We start from the raw sequence: 23,500 nt of genomic DNA, 5'->3' as shown, positions 1-23,500 counted from the left end.
GCCACAGTGAGGGCAGGGGTTGTGTTGGATCAAGGTGGGAGTCTATCTCCCCTTGGGTGTGAGTGGGGACAGTGTAAGACAAGAAATCACAGACCCTGGTGGACCATGGGCACAATGCCCCCAAGCCACAGGGGCTTCCTTTAATCAGAGAGAGACAACTGAAACAAGTGCTCTTTTTTTTTTTTTTTTTTTTTTTTTTTAAAATACAGCCATTGAAAAGACGACACATTAAGAAACATGTAAACACTGCAGCTGCTTAATTACAAGTTGCACTGCTTGGTTTAGTACCTATGCATTCCCAGGTATGGGAACCTGTGAAGGTGGGGGTGGGGCCTCCCCTCACCTGCACAGTTGCACGGACAAGGAGTGAATGGGGGCAGAGTGAGGGAAAACAGAAGACCTGGCTTATGCACAGCTCCTGAGAGAATAAAATCAAATTCTACCTTCTAGTTCTCCCAGAAGAAACGTCTAAGATGTTAGGAAAGTTGGAAAATGAATTTGGGTTGTCAGCTGGGAGGCAGAGGAATTGACAGGTCCTTTCTAGTTAGAATACCAGCTATAATGGGAGGCACACCAGAGCCTAATCTCATGTTGTGGAAAAGGCAAGGAGCACAGAACCTGCCTCCCCCATACACTTGAGCCCCTAACTTTGATAATCCAGGGGCAGCTGGATGGGTAATCCTGATCCCACGGGATTGTCCGTCGCACCTGTACCTGGGGTCTAGCATGGGGGATGGGGAAGGGGAACCACCTTACCTTCCTTGGTTCTGCTGTCCCCAGTCAACCTCAAGTATCATCCTAGTATCCTTTCCTCCAGTTTCAGTCCTGACCCATGAGCCTGCCCAGCCAGAGGCCCATGACTGCACTGATTTCTGAGGAAAAGAAGAGTCTGAATTTTCCACACTAAAAGATGACACAGGAACCAACCTCTCTGCTTCCCAAATTATGGAGAAGTTAGACCACCAAATACTGTACTTATTGGCCAGTGGGGTCTGCTTGAAGGGAAGGGAGGCCATTAGATCATTTCCAGATGAGGCAGAAAAGGATGTCAACATCTTTACTCCAGTAGGCCCACACACAGTGCAACAGAGGGAAGTCCCCCTCTCCTTTAGGATAACAAGAATACCCATGAGAGTTTTTAAACAAAACATCAATGGTCCTAAACTCTGGTCAGTCAACTGGTGAAGGTGAAAACATAATTTGGCAAGCAGAATTATTCTGAAGTTGTGTAGCAGGGTCTTCTGCTGAAGCTCTCATCTCTCTTCTGAAACTCAGAGAATGAGGGGACATGGGCATCAGTAAGAAACTCCCAAGCCCCAATTCCCACAAAGTAAGTGGAGGGAGAGTAAGGAGTGATGAAGATCCATTTGTAGGAAAGCAAAGAGATCAAGGCCCCTTCCCGGGATCTCTTAAAGGAAACAGATGCCCTTGTTTAGGCTTGCTGTAGCACACAGCAATACCCTAGAACCATCCAGCCCCAGGGGCTGGGGAGCACAGTCATGGGGTGAAGGCAGGCAGCTGCTACGCACAGTCACCATGCTTCTTCCTCAGTGGGCCTGCTTGGCCTCCTGCGTTCAACATGCTGCCATCCATGCATGGCACTGACCCCAGGGTGTTTCCGTGCCCAGAATTTCTCAAGGTGAGGGGACAACAGCCAAAGGCCCTTCCACAAGCTTCTGTTCCAGGACGTTACTGATAAGAGTCCGTAGAAGATGGAGAAGGGAGGTGTCTCGTTCACAGCAGTGACATAAAGGCCAAAAGGAGTTGGCTTGTGGAAACGTCAAAGCACCACATCCAATACTCCCAAAGAGGTAGCTTCCTGATCTTGAGTCTCCCCCCTGCCATTTAGGATAGGGCAGGGATAGTAGAGGGGAGAATAAGATGTGACTACCCCGGGCCCCACTGGCAGCTCAGAATCCCAGGCACATGCTCAGATCCTGTATCAGGAAGCTCAGAGACCCAGGAATCAAGGATGCCCGCTCTCTGCTCTCCTGTAAAATGCAAGGCACCCCCACATGGAAGGCCTCAACAGAAGGCTCTTACCCCACAGAGACTAGCTACCGGGCTGCTACCTATCCCTATTCCCACGTCAGCCGCAGAATCTCAAGGAGACTGCCTCCCGACCCAAGCCCCTTAGGTTCTTCAGAAAAAAGAATTAAAGTCAAAACACGATTTGTTTTCAGGTTGCAAGTAACGGGTCAGTTGAGCATCACACTGTCTTCCCCCTCCCCCAGCCGCTGGTGTTTGGTAGACGGGGGTGCTGGGTTGGAAGCCCAGCAGCTTCTTGGCCCTGGGGGCCTACTGCCTGCTGTTGTTGTCAGACAGCTGGCTGGGGGTCCGCACCTCACCCAGGGAGGTTGTGCCCTCGAAGCGCTGTGAGGCGATGGCTGCCTGGTGGGACATGCTCTTCCGTACGATGTCACCTTTCCGCCACAACACCACTTCCTGTAGAATTGGGGGAGGGGGGCAACATGCTACCTTGAGAGGGAGGCATGGGGGTGGGGGTTCCCAAAGGCTCCAACTCTCTCCCAGGCACCTTAGTAAAACCTCCTCTGCTTCTCTCTCTCCAATGACAACAGTTATCCGTACTACCTTAGGGCTTCTTCTGATGGTGTGGGCAGGAAGCATAGAGCAGTCACAGGAAGCAGACTCACGTGTCAACTGGGAACCCTCATTTTTGCTGTGCGACTCCCTCTCGGTGAACCAACAAGTGGCACAGAGACTAGTGAACTCTCTCCCCTGTACTGTTCTGCTTAATCTGTCTGAAATGGAGCCTGATCTTCACAGGAATGATGCCATTCCTAATGTGGCTCTAGGGCCACCCGGGGTCTTGGGGAGGTACCCAGGCCTCACCTGCTGTTTGAAGTAGCGCCGTTCCTCCTCGTCTATCAGCACCAGGTTGAGGTAATAGCGCACGGAGAACTTCTTGTTGATGTCCCGCATGGTAGGGGTGAGCTCGTAGCCCGCCAGGAAGAGCCGGATAGGGATGGACTCTCCTGTAACGGCCAAGCAGGTATCAGAGTGAAGGGCAAAGTGACCCATCCTACCTGACACCAAGTCACACTCCGCCCATGAGATGCCACCTGAGCATGTCATGGAACACTCAAGGGAATGCTTCTGCCTGGTGGGAATTCGCATTCTGTGGCTCAGTGATCTGCTGAAGCAAAAACATGACTGCAGCTCCACTCCAGGTCCCATTGTGTCTTCTCTAACCACCCCAATACAGAGACCCATGAGTATGAACAGCACAGGACAATACTATTAAGCATCTTTTGATTATATGTATTGTGTCTAGTTGTTGGTTTTTCACAAGGCAACTGTCAAACCTCAGCTAACTCATCATGTCACCCAGCAATCTCAATGCCACCTTCCTCCATCCTACATAGTGTATGCCCCCCAAAATACATCTCTACTTTGAGATGGATTGGCAGTGGTATAGTGGCCTGGAAAAGAGAAAATCCTAATTCTGGTCTTAGTTATCCATTAACTAGTTGTATGACTTCTGAGTTAATCTATTGCTTTCTCTGGACCTTAATTTTCTCTTGTGGAAAACTGTGGAATCAGACTACGTGGTATTTTTTATATCTTCCAGCTCTAACACCCTGCCTTTCCTAATTTAAGTGAAATGAAATTAGGGCAGTAATTCTACTGAGAAAGGCCAAACCTATAATGTAGTCTGAAGCTAAATATAAAATGCACCATTAATTATCTGCTGTTTTGTTTTACTTCTCAGAGAAGTGGCTCTACTTCCACAGCTGGTGAACAAAAGGGCATATACAGAGTCAAGAGCTCAGTCCTATCCCCCTAAGGACCCAGCATGATGACACTCAAGAATCTGCTGTCATTGTCCCTACCTTCCCCACAGAACACACACGTGAGAATAAACTGAACAGAACCTTGGCATAACCAAGCACTTCTAAAGGAAAAAGTACATTCTTCCTGATCAGCGGCTGCAGGGCCAGAAGAACATAAAGATTGCTACTCCCAAATAATCACAGATTCCCCAAGTAAAGCTTTCAACTCCATTCATTCCAGATGTAATGTCCGCTCTGGGGGTAGATGAGGGCAGTATCGTTTTCTGTCCCATTCCCAGTGTGGTCTGTGGCACCTGGTAGTGCTGCCCAAAGTATCTACCCTTGGTGAAGGAATTCAGAGAATGAATCATTTTGCCAGAGCTAGAGCTAAGGAACATAAATGATTATTCTGCATGAATCTCTGGCTTCCGAGCAGCAAAGAACACCAATAGGAAAAAGTAGCAAAATGTATAATTTTATCTGCTAAGCCAGTACTTTCAAGCTTTTGTTGTTGTTGTTATTTAAGAGGCATAACTCTTGAGATGCAATCTCCAGTACAAGCTCGGTATGTAGACGAGGCCAAAAGTGGGGCTTTTCTGGGTGAAGGTGGGGAAGGAGCTTGGAGTTTCACATACCCAGCCCTCCTTTTCCTCTTTATTGGGATCCACAGTGAGCAATTAGAGATGAGAAATTATAGGTGAATAGGAAATCTTAATTTAGCAGTATAATCTCTTGATCCCCTCTAAAACTCTGCAGGGCCTAGGCGAATGCGTGAGGCAGCTGCGGGCTGGGTGCCAGGATGCTCACCTCTCACAGGAGCCCCATCCATGATCTCATACTTGGCTATCGTGTCGTTCTCATGGTACACATTGGGGCCTGTGCCCGTTGTTTCCCGCTTGATGATATCTATCTCCATGTGCTTGATTTTGATTCTCACCAAGAGGAAGTAGATCTTCCCTACAATGACATCTTTCAAGTGGTATCTGGGGAACAGAAAACAAGATGTGAATATGGCAGCCAAACTGCATACTTCCAGGTCTCCTGGGTTTCAGGGGAGGGGACACTGCCAAGCAGGTTGGCTGAAGATGGAGTCACAGTACACACGCACCCATGTTCTTACCACCACTGCCCTTGCAGAATGATTTCCCAGTATGTGCTTTATTGGAATCTGTCCCATTTTTCCATAAGCAACTCACAGGATGTTCTTGCATAGGTATTATGCTTACCTATCTGATCTATCTTCTCAGCACTTTAATTTCTTTTATACCTTTTGTGTTTATGTTGTTTTAGATGTCCTGACGAGTGGGAGGCAAACCCCACAAATGCAGGAAACAGGATTTGCTCGCTATCTGAGCTCACAAAACGTCTTTTGGAAACTGGACCTCAATTGCCTGCAGCAAAGAGTTTTGTCTGCTGGACGTGACAGCTCAGGCAGGAACAGTGGAGCAAGACGATGCATTATGCTCCATCAGCACCTTCTCTCTGGGCCCTACTCACATGGCTCGTGCTCTGTGGGCTGTTATGAGCTTGGCCATGCTGTATTACACTTTCTGCCCTTCCCAGCATTTCTCTTTGAGTCAGTATGGAATACCAGTCGTCTGCGTGTGCACTGCCCTGTAACAGGCATACAGGAAGAAAGGAAAATCTTCAAACCTGAAGCTCAGAATCATGGAATAGGAGTGTTGGCAGGGATTTTAGAATTTAACCTCCTTGGGGCACCTGGGTGGCTCAGTGGCTTAAGCCTCTGCCCTTGGCTCAGGTCATGATTTCAGGGTCCAGGATTGAGCCCCGCATCAGGCTCTCTGCTCAGTGGGGAGTCTGCTTCCTTACCTCTCTCTGCCTGCCTACTTGCGATCTCTCTCTGTCAAATAAATAAATAAATAAATCTTAAAAAATAGGAATTTAATCTCCTTATATGACATGTGGAGAAAAGGAAGTTCAAAGACAGATACTTGAACAAGGATTTGAGTAGGGGACAGACACAGGGTGTGAACTCAAGTGCCTAATTCCTAGGCTTGTGTTCTCCCCACTATTTCAGGCTGCCTTTCTGCTTACAGTCTAACTGGGAAAACTGTAGATACTCTCAGTAGATAAAGTCTTACAAGGTAGACTTTGTAAGGACACTTACAAAGTCAGAATGGAGGCTGCTCACAGCATTTCAGAAGGAATGCTAAGAGATCATAGATTCTAGGGGTTTTCAAACTTTGGTAAACAGAACATTCCTTTATTCTAAATGAAATCCTATGCAGAAGCATGAATATACGAGAAACTCCTGTGGAGGGCCTAGAACCCTGGACCCCACTCTTCTTTTACTTTATCACTTCTTATGTGTTTGAAACCCACTAACCTGTCTCCACTTCTCGGAGGAGATTCCCAAGGTACAAACATGGTAGTATGAGCTACCTTACCCCAAGAGCAATCCCTAATGGCAGAATAGCACTACATGATATAGACAGTGTGCTCTTACACAGCAGCCTACTCTGAGGAAGCAGGACAGGTGTGAACATCCAGTTCCCAAGGTCATGGGATAGACTCTCTACAGTGCCCTTCACATACCACACTTGGTCTTGAACCTTGCTGACTGACAGTTATTTTGAGATCTACAAGGCAGTACTGCCTGCCAGCTACCTCTTTTACTAGGTAGCTGGAGTGCTGGTGGGTAGGCACTATTTGGTGGCTCCTTTCCAGAAAGCCCACAGAGCCCTGAGGCTGAAGAGAAAGGGGAAGGCTGTTCCCTTACATGTCCCTGCCTAGCCCAGATCAACCTCCCTCCCAGCTTGCCCCTCCCTGTCTCATAGGCTAGGCTTTGCCAAGCAGGGCCTCTTCTGGGTCATGAGGGGTTCTAGGCCAGGGGCAGAGGGAAATATATGCCTTTCCCTCACCCCTGTTCTAGGAAGCACATATGTTGTTAATTTTTAAAAAAGCCCTTCCAAACCCGCACTACCTGGATAATAGGGGTCTCCCCAATAAGAACCCTAGAGACTCTAATTTCTTTTTTTTGCTTTCTGTGAATAGAATACACTTTTACTTTTGCATATCTGATTTTCAAACATTTTCAGGAAGGCATTATACTGAAAAGAAATATGTTTGTGGTATATTTTTGAAGTGTCAGTAAGTTTTGTGATTTATAATCACTTGGATATTTTTTTAAAGATATTCAAAATTCATTTATTTGGGAGAGAGAGAGAGAGAGAGAGCACAAGCAGGGGAAGAAGCAGGGGTAGATGGAGAATGCAGGGCTTGATCCCAGAACCCTGGGATCATGACCCGAGCAAAAGGCAGCTGCTTAACCAACTGAGATACCCCAGTGCTCCACACTTAAGTATCTTCATGTTCAGACAGCAAACAGTATAAAACATACATGGCTTCCCAACTTGCTAGCTAGAATTATTTAAAGACCTTTATAAAAAGGCATCAGGTATTCTTTGCTATAATTCATTTAATTCAGAAGGAAGCAGCAAACTACGGCCATTGCGTGGCTTCTTCACATTGATTTCTAGAGACATACTGTATATAGGATACAAATGCTAATGGGAATTGTATTCTGAGATTATTTTCATCAATAGAAGGAAAGAGCTGTATCTACACCCAAAACAAATGGCCTTAAAGTTAATTTGGCTTGACCTTAAAAGAAAATGTAGGATATTTAACTTAAATGTACCTTCTTAATTTCCATTTAAGTAAAATGAAGCTTAATTTCCTGGTCCACCTTTCAGCAGCCTGGCACAAATATTCATAGTACCAGGTCAGTGGCCTCCCCTCCAGCACGGCATTATGAGCCAGCCAAGGCCAGGGCACCAACCTCTTGGATTCTCATCGGGTCCCTTCTTGACCTCCCTCAATAGTTCTCCACGACGGTGGGTCCCAGATACTTACTTGGATTTATTATACTCAAACTCAATGTGCAGGCAGTCCTCGATCCCAACCTCCATCTTGATGGAAGAGTTCAGCTCTGGGTATGTGCTGAGTGTGTGGACTACAATGTCCATCTCTTTGACGACATCATTGAGGCGGCGGCTGATGGTGGCTCGAAGGAAATACCTGTAGGAGATGGATGTGTCATAAAGGAATATTCCCAGCCTCCACAATGCTGCCTCAATCCATGCACCAAACAGACCCACTGGAGAGAAGCTCTAATAGTGGTTAGCCTTTGTGGCTTTGTATTCCTTCGAAAATTTACCTCTGTGGACCCTCTTCTCAGAAAAAAAAAAAAAAAATGAACGTACTTAACGCACAAAATTTTGCAATTTTGGTACAATGGAATTCAAAGGCCTTCCCTACAAATGGCTTTTTGAGCCCATCCTCTGGGCTCAGAGCACTGTCCTAAATAAAACTGATTTCACTGCTCTATACTCCCACAACAGGTTGTCCTAATAACTTTCAAGCCCCTCACCATTGCCTACCATGTATTTGTGTATGGGTTTTTCCTCAACTAACTCCTGGGTCTTCAGGCACAGGGATCTGTCTTAAACTCTTATATTTCCATGTCTCTACTTAACAATATTCAATAAATTAAGCAATTTCCAAGTCCTTCAAGTTAAATGGGAATGGAGAAAGTAAGTCAGCTCTTCATTCAGCAAACATTTACTGCTAGGCATGGGATGAATAAGATACAGTCTCATGGGAAGCTCACAGTCCACTAGGGAAGGTGGGTCAATAAACAGAAAAATTAGAACACACAGCAAGTGCTAATTCAGGTAGAGGAATCAAGTCTATGGGGAGAGCAAAAAGGGCATTCAGGCAGAGCAGACCTTGTAAGTAAAGCAGCAGAGATGGGAGAGGTCCCGGTTTAAACAAAGGAAGTCTCTGGCTAAATCTTGGATCCTTGGGAGATGTTGCTGTGGTAGAGGACAAGTGGTGAAGAACACAGAGACACAGAACCTGAAGAGCTTAGCATGCCAAGCCTGACCGTCTGGTCAGCTGCTCGATCATGGCGTCCCTGTCCCCTTGACCTACTCTATGCTCGTACCCAGTGGGAGAAAAACAACCCGTTAATGATATTTTCTTCTAACCCAAACTTAGATGATCTGTATCACCTGTCAACTGTGCCTGCAGAATGCTGCCAACCAGATCAATGACACACTTAGGCTCCTCTCCTCTGTGTAGACCTGAACCATGCTCAGCAACCCATTATACATCTCAGTAACTTCTGCCACATTCTCCAAGACACATATTTGTTCCTAACCCTTCTCTAACTGCTCAGGCTCTCCAGTCTCCTCTCCCCCTGATCTGTGGAAGACACAGCTTTAACTCTACTGAGAAGAGGAAAGCCTTCCAATTTAAGATTGATAATTCTCTCACTTCTCTGCTTTGCACTGTCTCTTACTTCCGTCCTAAACACATGTCTGTATCTTTGCCCAAACTTTCCTCCTTCTAACAGCACCTCTGTCTCTCAAGACCCCTCTCCTTCTCCATCTGGTAGAAAGACTTTTGATCTGTGTGTACATTACAACCACCCTGGGGAGGAGGGGCTTCCAAAATCCAGATGCCTAGGCAGAGCTGACATTTAACTGTTCTGCAGAGGCACACAGGCATCAACATTTTTTGAAGCCTCCCAAGTGATTCTAATATGGGAGCTTTGGTAGAGAACTACTACCTGGCATCACGATCCCTCAAGTTTTCCAATTTTCTCAATCTATCGAATCTCTCCAGTAAAGACTTCCTCTTTTGAGTTTATACAAAGGTCCAAACTCCTCAATCCCCCAAACAATCTCCAGGCTTTGTGCTCCTGCCCATTCATCAGGACAGTGGTCACAGATGGGTCCTGTTCTAACTATTGCAGCTTCTTCCCTATTGCCAAACCCAGTGGCCTTGCTTTTCAGCCTCAGTTTTGACACTGGAGAGTAAAACATTTCCTTCTCTTTGAAATGCTCTTCCTGTGGTTCCACAGGAGGGCTTTACCTGCTTTACCTCCTGCCCTCCCCCAACCCCACTTTCCTATCCCTCTAACAGGTCCTGCCTGGGCTCTTCTCTTCCTCAACTCACACCCTTGAAAAATATACCAGCTTTTAGCACTGAGCAGAGGACTCCCAACAATGTATTTCTCTGTCCTGAGTGCCAGGCTTGCATTTCTAATTGTCTAGTGAACTTTCATACCTCTGTATTTTGTCAGTGCCTTAGACTTTAAATTTGGATGAACCATCTTCACTACGAGTCATCCCTTCCTCCTAATAGCCATCTACCTGCACCTACATTCACTGGTCATTTCTGTGGTTGTCCATTAAATTCCTCATTTACTGCCCGCTCCAGCTGTGTCCACTAAGGTAAGATGCTCAGGCCCTTGTACTAGCCTTCCAACAATTTTGTCTCTGCACTCTACTCTTCATCAAATAGCACATGTTGACTTTATATTAACCATCCAAAGAACCAATGCCCCACCTAAAAACAAAGAAAGAGGTGTTCAGAGTGATCTTTTCATTCCCCCCACCGCTGTGTAAGTAATAATATACAAGCCCTTCATCTGGAATCACATCTATAAGCTGCCCTTAACTAATTTTCCCTTCTTGACCTCCTCACTTTCTCAGCATGAATCCTAATGTCTTCATCTACGTGGACAGCAACACCTTTTTCTCTTTTATTCATTTATGTACTTTGTAGTAAAACACAAAAGGAGTTCAGGGTACACCACCCCAAAATACACCACCCTGGCATGACAGTTTTATTAAGCTGATATTATAAAGCAACAGGCAAGAAGCAGACACAGGAAAGAAAACTCTCTGCCCTCCCCACTCTCTACCAGAAGAGCAAGACCTTCTTAATCACCAGAGACAACTGTTACCAGCCCAGGGACTGCACTAGAGAAATCCACAGAACAAATCTTGCTTAAAGGATTCTTACCTTCCATTTGTTTCTCCCATATATTTACCTTCCCACAACTTGCTATCCCTAGAAGCTCAAAGTCCCTTCCCTATGTCCTGTTGCTTCTCTGCAAAATTATCATTCTTCTGTTAAGATGCTTGTATAAGCTCCTAGTCCTAACCACCCCTTTCTGTTACCAATCCCTGAGTTCCATGCATATGCACAACATACATGTGAATCAACCAGTCTGCCTTTCTCTTGCTAGCATGTCTTCTGTCGGTCTGATTAGTAGGGCCTCAGTCTACAAACCCAAGATGGATAGAGGAAAAGTTTTCTCCTCTCTACAACACATAAGAATTTAACATTTTAACTACTTTTAAGTGTACAGTTCAGTGGCATTAGGTACATTCATGCTGTTGTGAAACCAATAGCAGTCGTCTTTTTATGACTGGCTAATTTCACTTGGCATAACGCTTTCAGTGTTCATCCATGTTGTAGCATATCACAGGATTTCCTTCCCTTTTTAAGGCTGAATAATATCCCACTTATGTATATACCACATTTGTTCACCCTTTCATCTGCTGATGGAACTCAGATTGGTCTACCTTTTGGCTGTTGTGAATAAGCAGCTATGAGTGTGAGTGTATATGCCTGTGTTTGATTCCTTGCTTTCACGTCTTTTGGCTTTGTACCCAAAAGCAGAATTCCTGGATCATATGGTAATTCTATTTTTATTATTCCGGGGAATCACTGCACTCTTTTCAACACCTTTCTCTCTGTCTTAAAAACATTTAAGAGCAATCCACTGTAAAAAATAAAATTAAATAGGGGCATCTGGGTGGCTCAGTTGGTTAAGCGGCTGCCTTTGGCTCCAGTCATGCTCCCAGGGTCCTGGGTCAGGCCCCAGGCCAGGCTCCCTCCTCAACAGGGTGTATGCTTCTACCTCTCCCTCTGACTGCCACTCTGCCTCCTCGTGCCTCTCTCTGTCAAATAAATAAATAAAATCTTCAAAAAAAATTAAATAAAATAACAATAAATCCCACAGCCAAGCTTTGGTGACAACTAGATAATCCTCATGGTTGTGAAGCTTTTTCTGAATGCAATGTCTCTAGTTTGAGTGATGTTAGTGATTAGACCTCTTTGCACAGACTGAAAAAAGAGAGCCTATAGTCACGCTTCTTTTTTTTTTTTTTTTTAATTTTATTTATTTATTTGACAGACAGAGATCACAAGTAGATAGAGAGGCAGGCAGAGAGAGAGACAGGGAAGCAGGCTCCCTGCTGAGCAGAGAGCCCGATGTGGGACTCGATCCCAGGACCCTGAGATCATGACCTGAGCTGAAGGCAGCGGCTTAACCCACTGTGCCACCCAGGCGCCCCTATAGTCACGCTTCTGATGGAAGAGGAGAGACCAAGGAGAGAAGAGAAAGGGAGAGAAGGGGAGGGAAGGGGAGGAAATGTCTTCCTGTAGTTTGCACTACCAGGCCTTAAGGTGATGAAGACGAGCTGATCTTATAAGATAGCATCAAGATCTCGAACCAGGTGTCTAAAGTAACAGAGAAGTCTGCTTTATCTCAGTGACATCACCTAATCTCAGGTTACATCCAAGAGTCTAGAACATCTCTGGATTTTTTTTTAACCTCAGCAGCCCCTGGAATCAGTCTCCATCCGCAGAACCTGGAACACTAAAAACAGTCCAATGTACTTAAACTGCGTTTATTAATTTTTTAAAAGCTCGTCACCCTGTGCTATGTTTTATACTCCCATTACCCCGAACGATGGAGGACCGATCTAGAATCCAAATCTATTCTACTTTTCAAGTGAGAAAGCTGAGTGACAGAGCTCAGGATCACATTGCTGTTGTATGGCAAAGCTGGACTGAGGATCTGTATGTCCTGATGTGCAGCACAGGGTATGCTGGGGACAGCATGTATCACAGTATGAAAGCTAACTGTTGACTCTTCAGGACTTTCAAAAACTGGTTGTTAAACATAGTGATTATTTAAAATTAAATTATAAAAATTTATAATTAAGATTATATGAAAAACAAAAGTAATACTTACTACAAACTCACTGCTTCCTAATAATTTTGCTACCTTTCACAATTCTCTCTGCTCTTGGGGGAATTTACATCTAGCTGTGTCAAGGTGGCTACTGAACATCTCTCCCCAACTCTGTAATTAGGGACATCTGGCTGGGAGCTTGAAATTGGCCATGGTGGCAATATTTACACTACAGAGACAAATGCTACAAACCAGGGCTTTTCCTCCCAGAGAGCCCATTGTTAACCATTTACCAGCACATCACAACTCAGTTCTCTTTCTTCTTGAGACCCACATTAAAAAGCCTCAGAAACATGGACAGCTTCAGGGGAAGGTGGGGGAAAAAGCAGGCACAACTCACCGTAGCTTTACATTCTGGCCTGTATAGGACTCATACGGCTTCTCCACGTGGGTGAATTCAAAGTCGAAGGCCTGTGATTGGCTAATTTCTCCGGGCCGGGCCAAATCCTTCACCAGGGACACAAACTCATGGTGGTTCCCACGGTCGTAGTAGAGCTCTGGGGAGAAAGCATCAACCTCTACTATCAGACCCCAACCTACATGAGGCTTAGCAAGGAGGCTCCAGGATACAGGATCCCCTCTTCTGAGAGACATCCCCCCACCACTCCCGCCCGCAAAACAAACTCCCCTTAGCCCTTATTTTCGATTCCCTTTATTTACCTAATTGCGCTTCTTCACTGCATTCTCCATATACTGATCTCTTTTCCTCCCCACTTTCTAAACACTCCAGTTTTACCCAGAGAAATCCAGTGGCACAGTAAAAACCCAATACAACCCTGCTTCAGCCTATCACGGCAGTGCCTTAGTGAGAGCTGTATCAGGGGAACTGCTATCAAAAATACTACATTGCTTTAAAAACATTTCTAAAAATATTTCTAACTTCTGAATGCATGTTCGTAGTTCTTTAATCATATCATCCTTATAATAAGCTGAAGTAGCTAGGACAGGCCTTGCACCCATTTAACAGAAAGAAACTGAGGCATACCATGGTCAAATGATTGGCTTAGAATATCATTGCTGACTGCAGGGCTCAGATTAAAGCAGATTTACTGCTAGAATGAATCTATTTCTATGACCTGGTGCAAAGGGAGTAATAACATTACACTTTGTAAGGTTCTGTAAGAATTAGAGGAAGTAATGCAGGTAAATGACTCAGAATAGTACCCAGTTGACAGCAAATACTCAAAACATATTAGCTGCTAGCTGTTGTGATCCTTCAAAGAGAAATCTACATGATGCAGAAATTTTAGTGTTATTTCCTCCAACTAAATAAGGGGGGGGTGATCCTCAACTTCAGTGAGCACCAAAATCAATTGGAGGGTTTGTTAAAACCAGATTACTCAGTCCTGCTGTATGGGGTGAGGCCTGAGATTCTGCATTTCTAATAAGCTCCAGGTGATGTTGGTCCTGCTGGCCCAGGGACCACACTTTGAGAAGCACTGCTCTAAATTTATCCTCCTCTGGAAATAGTTCTGGCATTCGAATCTTAATTATAAGTTCATGCCATCAATTTATCCTCTATTATTTTATGCCTATTTGTACTCTGCTATTTAAGTGTTAACTCTTCTATATGCATGGTCTTTAGAGTTAAGGCCTAGTTCCTGGCACCCCCTCAGTACCTAGCCGTCCAGAGAAAACACTTAGTACTGACTCTGAGTATACAAGGCCACATAACAGTCAAGGCACTACCTCTCGGGCATTTCTGGGCTCCAGTCCTATGGGAGTGTACAACCTTCGACAGGGTAGATCAGAACTAGATCCAGTAGAGTGCACTCAGTACTACTGCTGTCGGCTGCTTGGGGACAAAGAAACAGGTCCACAGAGAGGAATGCTGGAGACAATGGCCTACTAGGCCAGTTCCCATATCTCCAGAGCACAGCAGGCGATCCCTCTCAGGGACAAACTGAGCATCCTGGCAGTGCGACAGAGCTGCATTTGTGTGGGTCCGCCTCAGGTAGCATAAGGGCTGAACCCTGATTAGGACTGCATCTTCAGGCCCAAGAAATGAAGTGTCCAGTCCTGCCCCAGGGGAGAACCATGTCAAGAAAATGGTTTCAGATAGTGCTTTCAGTCTGAGTGGAAAATCAACCCCTTGCTGCCCTAGCAGCTGGTCCTGACAAGCCTATTCCATAGGGAGCCTTTATTTTATTTATTTTTTTTTTATTTATCAGAGAGAGAGAGGGAGAGAGAGCAAGCACAGGCAGACAGAATGGCAGGCAGAGGCAGAGGGAGAAGCAGGCTCCCTGCTGAGCAAGGAGCCCGATGTGGGACTCGATCCCAGGACGCTGGGATCATGACCTAAGCCGAAGGCAGCTGCTTAACCAACTGAGCCACCCAGGGGTCCCTTTTTTTTTTTTTTTTTTTAAACCCCCAAAGGGAAGCATTCAAAGCAGAGTGGGCTCTGTGCTAAGATTCTTCCAAGTCAGGAAGGCGGCATTAGTGTGGTTTAATCCCAAACTAGTGCGGCCACTTAAGTATGAACTTACACTATATTCTCTAATTATTGCTGATTTCCTATATAGTTACACTTTAATCCACTTTATATTGCAAAAAACCACCTTCTCTTCAAATACTTAATGGAATCAGTGGCAGGAAACATTCTGGGTAGTGAGTAATAATCTACAAAGTCACTAAATGGGAGATCACACTTACAACCTATAGAGGGAAAGGATAGGAAAAGGTGAACAATCCATTGCTTCTATTTTGAAATCCAAAAACTGTGGCCCCCAGTAATGTAAGGAAGTGCAGTGATCAGGTAGGAACAGAACCACTGCAACAAGGGCTCTCTCACTTACTCTCACTGGTCCATTGCTACCGAAGTCCTTGTTGATGGTCCTGACACCTGTGTGGGAAGTGACACCTTAACTGGTAGGCCTGGTATCTTAGCTCCCAAGCACTGGGTTCTGGCCATAGATTCAGGGGACAGAAGCAGGCAGAGCAGAGCCCCAGTGTCCATTAACTTTAAATGAGAAATCCAGAGTTGAGTAAAAGAGGGAGAGAGAAGGTTGGAAAAATATACAACTGTGATCACACATACCAAAGGCAATAAGAGAAACAAAACCGAGAAGGACCCAAGAGCGCCCAGAGAACAGATGGCCAGCACCTGAGAAACCTAGTAATGTTATGCCTGACCTAGCAGGGGCACCTGGCTGTGGCCACCTTTGGCACGAGAGGTCCTTCCCTGCATAGTGTCACGTTCTCCCCAGTGCTTTTCCTCCTGGACACATGTTAATATCAGGTCCTGCACTAAATGTCACATAAGAGTGGCAGTGTGTAGTCTGAGTGGAGCTGGACCGGGCTTTTTAATTTATAATTTATAAGCCCTTTCCAATGCTCTTGCAAACATTGTGGTGGAAAGGGGAAGAAATAACAGCCATACTTTGCTATTTGCCAGAAAGTTTGGTTTCCTCTCATATAAATTAGAACAGAAACTACAAGGCTGTTTTAGCAAGAGGCTGGGCCATCAAGAGGCTATAAATTGCCTGTATTTTATCCCAAAGATGCAATGACAAGTTATCCCTGGTTCTCCCCAACCTCCAAAGCCCTCAGCAACCAGGCATCTCAAGTTAGAAGTAGGAACTGACCATGTTTCTTATTAAGGTAACTTCCCTGTCTTGAGCCTCTCTTTTGATCCAACAGGAAGAAGTGATTTTGTAGTCAGGATGTTTTCATGATGAAACTTGCCACCAACGGCTGAGGGATGAATTTGCCACTTTGTAAGGAAATTGAGCCAACTCTGCATCACAGGGTCATCATTTGAGGCAACCTGAAACCTGCTACTGGGCCGGGACCATGTTTGATCCAAGCTTCATGCAGGTCTTAGAAGAAACATTAAGTGAGCAAGGCCAAAAAGACCTCCAAAGAGCCCCATTCTGATTTTCCCAGCCACTATCAGCTAACTGGCAACCCAATCAAGACCATGCTGGCCACATCCACTCCAATCTCTTGTACCCTAGTATACTTGCTAGAGCAGTAACACCTCTGGGCTGCCCATCTCCAGCAAGACACAGCTCAGCTCAGGCCCTGCAACAACTCACTAACAGGCCAGAATCAATTCACTTAATTTCGATGTGTCTTTTACATAGCTTTTCATGGGTTAATGAAATAAAATACAGAAAACCTCTGGAATTTTTAGAAGTACAGGCGTGCAGCGCCTGGGTGGCTTAGTCGGTTAAGCACCTGCCTTCAGTTCAAGTCATGATCCTAGGGTCCTGGGGTTAAGCCCTACATCGGGCTCCCTGATCAGTGGGGCGTCTGCTTCTCCCTCTCCCCCCAGCTTGTGTGCGCTCTCTCTCTCTCAAATAAATAAATAAAATCTTTAGAAGTACAGGCTTGATTGGTACTGATGGGTTCAGATCCACACAATGGCATTACTTTTTTTTTTCTTAAGATTTTATTTATGCATTTGAGAGAGAAAGCGAGCACCAGCACGGGTGGTGGCGGGGAGGAGCAAAGGGAGAGAAGCAGCAGACTCCCAGCTGGGCAGGAAGCCCTGGACATGGGGCCAGATCCCAGGACTCCAAGATCATGACATGAGGGAAAGGCAGATGCTTAGCTAACTGAGCCACCAAGGCGCCCCCAGTGGCATTACTTTAAAAAAGTTTTTTTCTTTAAAAAAAATCCAGATATTATCTATTTGGTTTTGGAGGACAGGAGTATCTGCCCTCTTTTGTAACTCTGACCTTCTAGTTACCTTTGGTTTATTTAATCCCATTACTCTCTAAGATGGCCCAGCTCTGCCTTATATCATGCATTACAGTTCCCCAAATGAGTGCAGCTGAAAAATGGTCTCTTCTAACAATTAAAAAATTCCCCCCCCATGCTTCTTATATACCACATTGCATTTTTCTAAAATGTGGGCCATCCCATGCTAGAGTGACATGGGAGAAGCCCTCCCCACACATTTGTTAGCTTTGTTACAACAGACCAAGCCATGGGAAAAAGCACACTAGATGAAGAAACCCAAGGTGGCTCACAAACTTACTAAGGATAAGAGAAAACATAGACAATACAGGTGAATAGATAAGACCTTCCTATACTCTCAGAAGCAACATTCAAACTGCAACATCCAAGTAGTTGGTGTAGAACTGACTGAATCATGGTCCGATGACTCTTATTTTCTTATATACAGGGAGAAATCAGCCTCAGGTTGGCCTAAGAAAGTGTGATCAAAGCAATGTGCAACAGCAAATGAACTGACATCAGCTTTAATGTTTCTGTGCCCTAGTTCCCTTAGGGAAGAGGCTGCACGGGTGCCTGCTGGTAGGTGAGTCATCTTAGTTCTCAGTGGCCTAGAGTAATGGCCACACCTAGCTTACCAATGCCTCTACCACAAGCGCCAGAGGAAGCCCTCCCTCATCACAGCAAGCCGCAAAGCAAACCTATACTCCCCCTTTTCATTCAAGTAACTTTGGTTTATCTAGGAGGAGTTGAGAAAAAAATCGAGAACAGCTTCTGTAAATTCCTAGATCTGACCAGGTATCCACTTAGCAAATATTTATCAAGCACCTACTGATGATGGACTGAAGGTAGTCCCTGGTTTTCAGGGACTCAGAATTTAGTGAGGAAGGCAGACCAGGAAAAAAAAAAAAAGTCTCAAGTTTGTCATATCCTGTTTGAAAAGAGGTATTAATGAGACCTGTGGAAGAAGAGTGGAGGGAGGGCTTCAGTCAGCCTGGGGAACTTGCGGGAGGCTGTCATGTTTGCTTCCCCAAACATGTTTGCTAGGCACTTTAAGAATGGGTAAATGCCTGAGTGGAAGTGCAGACCTTGTAGAAAGATGTTCACATACAAAGGGAAGATGCCTAAGATTCTAGAAAGAACATATTTTGATGAAACTATAAGAGGTGAAGGTTACAGGGTAAGGGAGAGATGAGGCTGGGGAGAAAAGCAGGGCTGCTCAGGAAGGAGCCAGGTACAATTTCGCCCTGTAGCCAATAGGAAGTTGAGCAGAATTTTAAGGGGAGAACTGACAATGTCAGAACCGTTTTTTAGAACGTCCACTCTTACAGAAGGTGAGCTGAAAGATGAGGAGAGCAAAGGCAGGAAGACCAGTTAGGAGGGAGCCACAAAAAAGAGAAAATAAAGGCAGCAGCACTGGCAAGAGGAGGAAGCACAGACTGAAGATGTATTCGAGAGCTGTTGGGAGAGCAGACTGGGAGTGTGGGAGGAGGAATTAGTCTAAGATGACTTCTAGATCTTTGAGGCTGAGTGTGACATAGGCCACAATGGAGCACACAGGACAAGAAGCAGGGCTGGACCTGGAGCAGAGAAAGAGGTTTCTGTTTTGGATGTGTTTCTGAGGGATCTGTGGGGTATTCGGGTGGAGAGGTGCCTAGGAGGCAGTTGGAGACACAGGCATGGAACTCCATAGAGAGTTCAGGTCAGGACAAAGAAAGAGGTTGGAAGTCATCAGAATATAAAAAGACACAGAAGTTCCGGGTGCAGATGAGACTGTCAGAGCAACTTGCAGAGAAAAGACAAGAAACAAAAGTTATGCGTGTTCCTGCCTACCTCTAAAACCAAGATTGGAACAGGAGCTTTTCTGAGAAGGGTCCAGAGAGGTCCAATGCAACAAAAAGCTAAACGGTTGTCTCTGCAAGGACTCTGTAGAGTCAGTCCCTTTCACAGGTTTCCACTTAGGCCAACATGCCGTTTGACAATGGAAGGCAATGGGGGGAGGCAGACAAGTAGACCAAAGGGAAGGCTAACCAGGTCCAAACATTCCCCATGGACCGCCTGCACAGGAATCAGGGTGACTACACAGTGACATATTTTAAACGTCTAGTGCCTGGAAACCTCTTGATGGGTCAAGCTTAATAGGAAAAGAGAAAATGACAATAATCATCTTAACTTCCTTTTACTGAGTACCTTATTATATGTGCTAAGACCTGCACATCACATATATTAGCTCTAGTCCTCACAAGACCCTAGCAAAGACTGTTCTATTATAAACGGAGCCCTATCTAATTTAAGTCACCCTGTCTGCATGACCCTCAATCATGTACCAGGCTGTCTTTCTAATGAATACACAAGTGGGACAAATATACTTTCATCAGGAGGAAAAAGAAATTAATCATAAGGATAAGAAGGTTAATTACATAAAGAACTTGATTTTCAAGCTGTGGAACTGTTCCACAGAAGGAAGGAAGGTGGGAAGGAAAAAAGAAATCAAATCCAAGAGACGATAGTTTATAAGAACATTTTAAAGTTAAAATGGAATTCAGTGAGGAAGGTGGACAGAGACTGATGATATCAACTTTCTTACTCTCATATAGCAAGACCTATACTGTACATCATCACTCGCAGAGCCAGACCTAGGAGCCTGACCAAAGCTCCACCCACTTCATTCACAGTCAAGGAATGCAACGAAGGAGAAAACCACACAACCACAACCTCGGCAAAGCGAATGCTAGCCTCGCTCTGGTGCCCTGAGATCAGTAGACTGTTGACACAGATAGACCATACTCTGCATGAAGCATTAGGCCTTGACAGCTCAACATTCTTCTCACAAGATTTTGCCATCCCTGCATTACAGGTGAGAAAGCTGAGGCTCAGAGAGGCACACAGCTTGCTCAAAGTCACAGGGTCAACAATAGCCCACAGTGCTCAGAGGCTCAGGAAGAGTTATCTATGGAAGCTAAAAGGCTGGGAGAAAACCCAGCAGGGATGATGATTCAAGGAGTTAGACAAGAAACCGGGCAGGGCAGGTACAGCAAGCAGCTCCTTCAGCTTCCCTTTCACTTAGACTAGAGGGAGGCTTTGACTCCATTCCCCCCAACAGCTCATTTCACAGTGCTGGGTAGGAGACATTCTGGTTATCTTTCACGTACTGATGTGGTATCACCACTCCCTGGAGTGATGGTATAAGACATGGATTAAATGTGCCTATTTACATTCATATTACAGAGCCAAAGAATCCATGCAATAACTTTAAAACTACTTCTTGAAAAATGGCATTGCTAAGCAGGCAAGCACTTCTCGACTATCTCATACCTCATGCTTAGCGCAAAATGCTTCGGATTCATCCCGTCTACCAGTAGTCCTTTACTACGGGTGATTTTACTCTCCAGGGACATAAGGAAATATCCCAAGACATCTTTGGGGGTGCTATTTGGGGGTGTTTCTGGTACATGGTGGGTCCAGCTCATGTTAATATCCTGCTAAATATCCTGAGGCAACAAAGAATTATTAAGGCCCAAAATGTAAACAGTACTGCTGTTAAGAAACCCTATCCAAGCTACAGGCAGGAGAGTAGAGGGTATGAAACTCACTCTTTAGCCCTTTTCTGATACATAAAAGGCCACTCAAATTCTGGATTTAAAATAGCAAAAAAGTTTCCTATATGATCAGCCAGTCTTTGACCTAATTTTATTTTCTCAAATATCAGAAGCAAATACTTCAGCCAGAGCACTGGCCACACAGACTCCTTTTTCCAGGATTCCTCCTACCTGTGCCAGTGTTTCCTGCCCCTGTAAAACAGAGGAGTACAGATTCTTTGCTGTGCTCTCAGAATATGAGAGTATTTAACTAGTTTTCCCAAAAAGTCTGTAAGAACAGGGTCATACAGGCAGCCTGTGCTACAGGAATGAATCTTTAGCCAGAAGTTTTTTTCAGCCCACATGAATATTTACTCTGAATCCACAGTGTGACCCAGTGATAAAGACCATTTATTTCAGAAGTACCTGAGAGTTTTTAAAAACACAAGACTTTAAATAGTCTTAGAATTAGAGACAACTCCATTTTGACTGGCAGCTCCCAAATTTTCTGATTCTTACTGCCTTTTACTGTCTAGTTTTAATTATTAACAGTTATGTTGGAAGATTGTTAGAGCATTGAGAAATTTTGATCATTTAATTTTGGACTGAGAAGTATTTTTTTTTTTTTTTTTTGTCTGTAAGGAGGAAATTAGTCAACTGAAAACTAGCATTCTAATGAAGAAGTCTTGAAACACAGGCTAAGTAGACAGAAAGACAGAAGGCTGCAGGGCTTCTTTCTCAAAACAGGTCCAAGGATAGGAGATCAGAGCTAAGGCCAGAAAGGTGGTGAGCTCTCTCCCACATCACATGTGAAAGAAAAAGGGGGTGGATGGGAGTAAACTAAGTGAGGCTCAGAGGACCAGCTTAACTTGGGTCCGACAGCTGTGGGTGTCCAGACAATGGCAAAAGCAGTACTGGAGAAAGGTCTTCCCCTAACCAATCCACCTGCAGGCTACCGCAGGAGCGTTTCACTTGGAAATCCTGGAGGCAGGAAGCAAAGCTGAGAACATGTTTAAGGGACAACTAGGGTATCCCAGGGCAAGGTGCCCACAACAATGATGCTGTGGCAGGGATGCTCCCCGTCGCCCTCGGCCACCCCCACCGTCCTCGCGATGCGCTTGTCACTTTTGGCAGGGAAGCCGTCAACACAGGGGCAGTCGCCGGCCGGCGGGCCTCACACTGCAGTGGCCAAGGGGTTCCGACAGGCCTCACCGGAGCTGGGCCCGGAACCAGCCCGCTCCCCCGTCCCCAAGTCGGTCTCTGGCCGGGGGGAGGCGGCCGGGGAGGGAGGCCCCGGGTGCCTACTCACCGATCTGCCCGATGAACTCGATCTTGATGCCCTGGTGCTCCAGCCGCTTATTGGGGTTCTTGAGTGCGAGGCTAACCTTCCCGGACACCGTCTCTCCGTCGTAGAAGAGGAAATATTTCTCCTTCTTCCCGTCCTCCGTCTTGTGCTCGGCCCGCTTCCTACTCTCGGCATCGTTCAGCAAGATTTCCACCTCCACGCTCTGCCCGAAGCCGAAGAAGCTCATTTCACCGCCGGGCCGGGTCAGGCCGGGCCGGTCTCGGGTAGAACCTCTCCTCTCTGCGGGGGAGGAGCCCTAAGCGAAGGCCGGAGGGCTGGACGCCGGACCCAGCTCTCGGCCAGACGGGGGGCGACGGCACGACTCCCGGCTCCACGGGGAGGGGGCAGGGCCCGCTGCAGCGCCGTGGGTACCAGTGCACCGCGACTCGCCAGTCCTGGGCGAGTCTGAGCCGTCGGCTGCAGTGAGGGACTAGGGCCGGCAATGCAATTAGAGGGGGGCAGTACACAGCCCGGGCATGCGTGGCCGCTGCCGGGCCACCGGGTGGGGTGCGGCGCCGAGCAGCACAGCGAGCCAGCCCCGGCCTCTGGCGGTGAAACGCACGGAGGTGCTTCCGCGGCTTTAAGCGGGGGTGAGGAGGGGCGGGGGGGGGGGGTGCTCAGTCTCCAGCCGGAACGCTTCGGAGACGCCACGCGCATGCGTTCGCCTCTGCCGCTGTAGCTTTCGCCACTCGCCACCCCCCACCGAGGTGTGCTCATTGCGCATGTGCACTGGTAGACTGCGCGGCCTATCTTTCCCTTAGTTGACATGGCCGTTACAGCCTTTTGCCAGGATCCCGGGCAAGACGTCCCATAAAATTAAAAGAACTACAAATATCCTTTCTGGGTGCTTTGTTTTCCTTTATTGTTTTAGTTCGGTAAACATTAGACTACTATCCACATTCGAATATATACAACGTTCGAGTGCTGCATGATGGGGTAAGGGTAGCCCTTTGACACGCACGGGAAATGCCGCTTGAGAGATGGGTGCGGGGAAGCAAGAGGAAAGATCCTGTCTCGAGTTCTCTTTACAGTGTCCTCCCAAAATAAGGCAAGAAAGACTATTAAGCTTTTATTTAATAGTTGAACCCCACTTTAAACGGAAACCTAAAAAAAATCACCCCGTGGAACGTTGGCTCAATAGCAATCCTTGGCCCGCCCCATTCTTTGCGCATGCGGCAGAAGTCCCTGCTGATTGGTTAATATAGGGAAAACTGCTGGGTGCGACGATTAGTCGGTGGGAAAT

General features: G+C 46.1%; 1 protein-coding gene across 1 annotated transcript; it reads right to left on the bottom strand.

Annotated features, from left to right (window-relative positions):
• Positions 1-99: 99 nt before the first annotated feature.
• Positions 100-22,967, bottom strand: VPS26B (VPS26 retromer complex component B). The gene is made up of 6 exons (XM_082683314.1): positions 22,222-22,967; positions 12,995-13,151; positions 7,671-7,835; positions 4,602-4,777; positions 2,854-2,996; positions 100-2,445 (listed from the first exon to the last, which is right to left on the bottom strand). Exons 1-6 carry the CDS (start codon positions 22,442-22,444, stop codon positions 2,299-2,301), a joined length of 1,011 nt encoding a protein of 336 aa, XP_082539440.1. The 5' UTR covers positions 22,445-22,967; the 3' UTR covers positions 100-2,298.
• Positions 22,968-23,500: the final 533 nt, after the last annotated feature.

The sequence above is a fragment of the Mustela nivalis genome, assembly GCF_964662115.1.
Source record: "Mustela nivalis genome assembly, chromosome: 9".
NCBI lineage: Eukaryota > Metazoa > Chordata > Mammalia > Carnivora > Mustelidae > Mustela > Mustela nivalis.
This window is presented reverse-complemented; position numbering and strand designations above follow the sequence as displayed.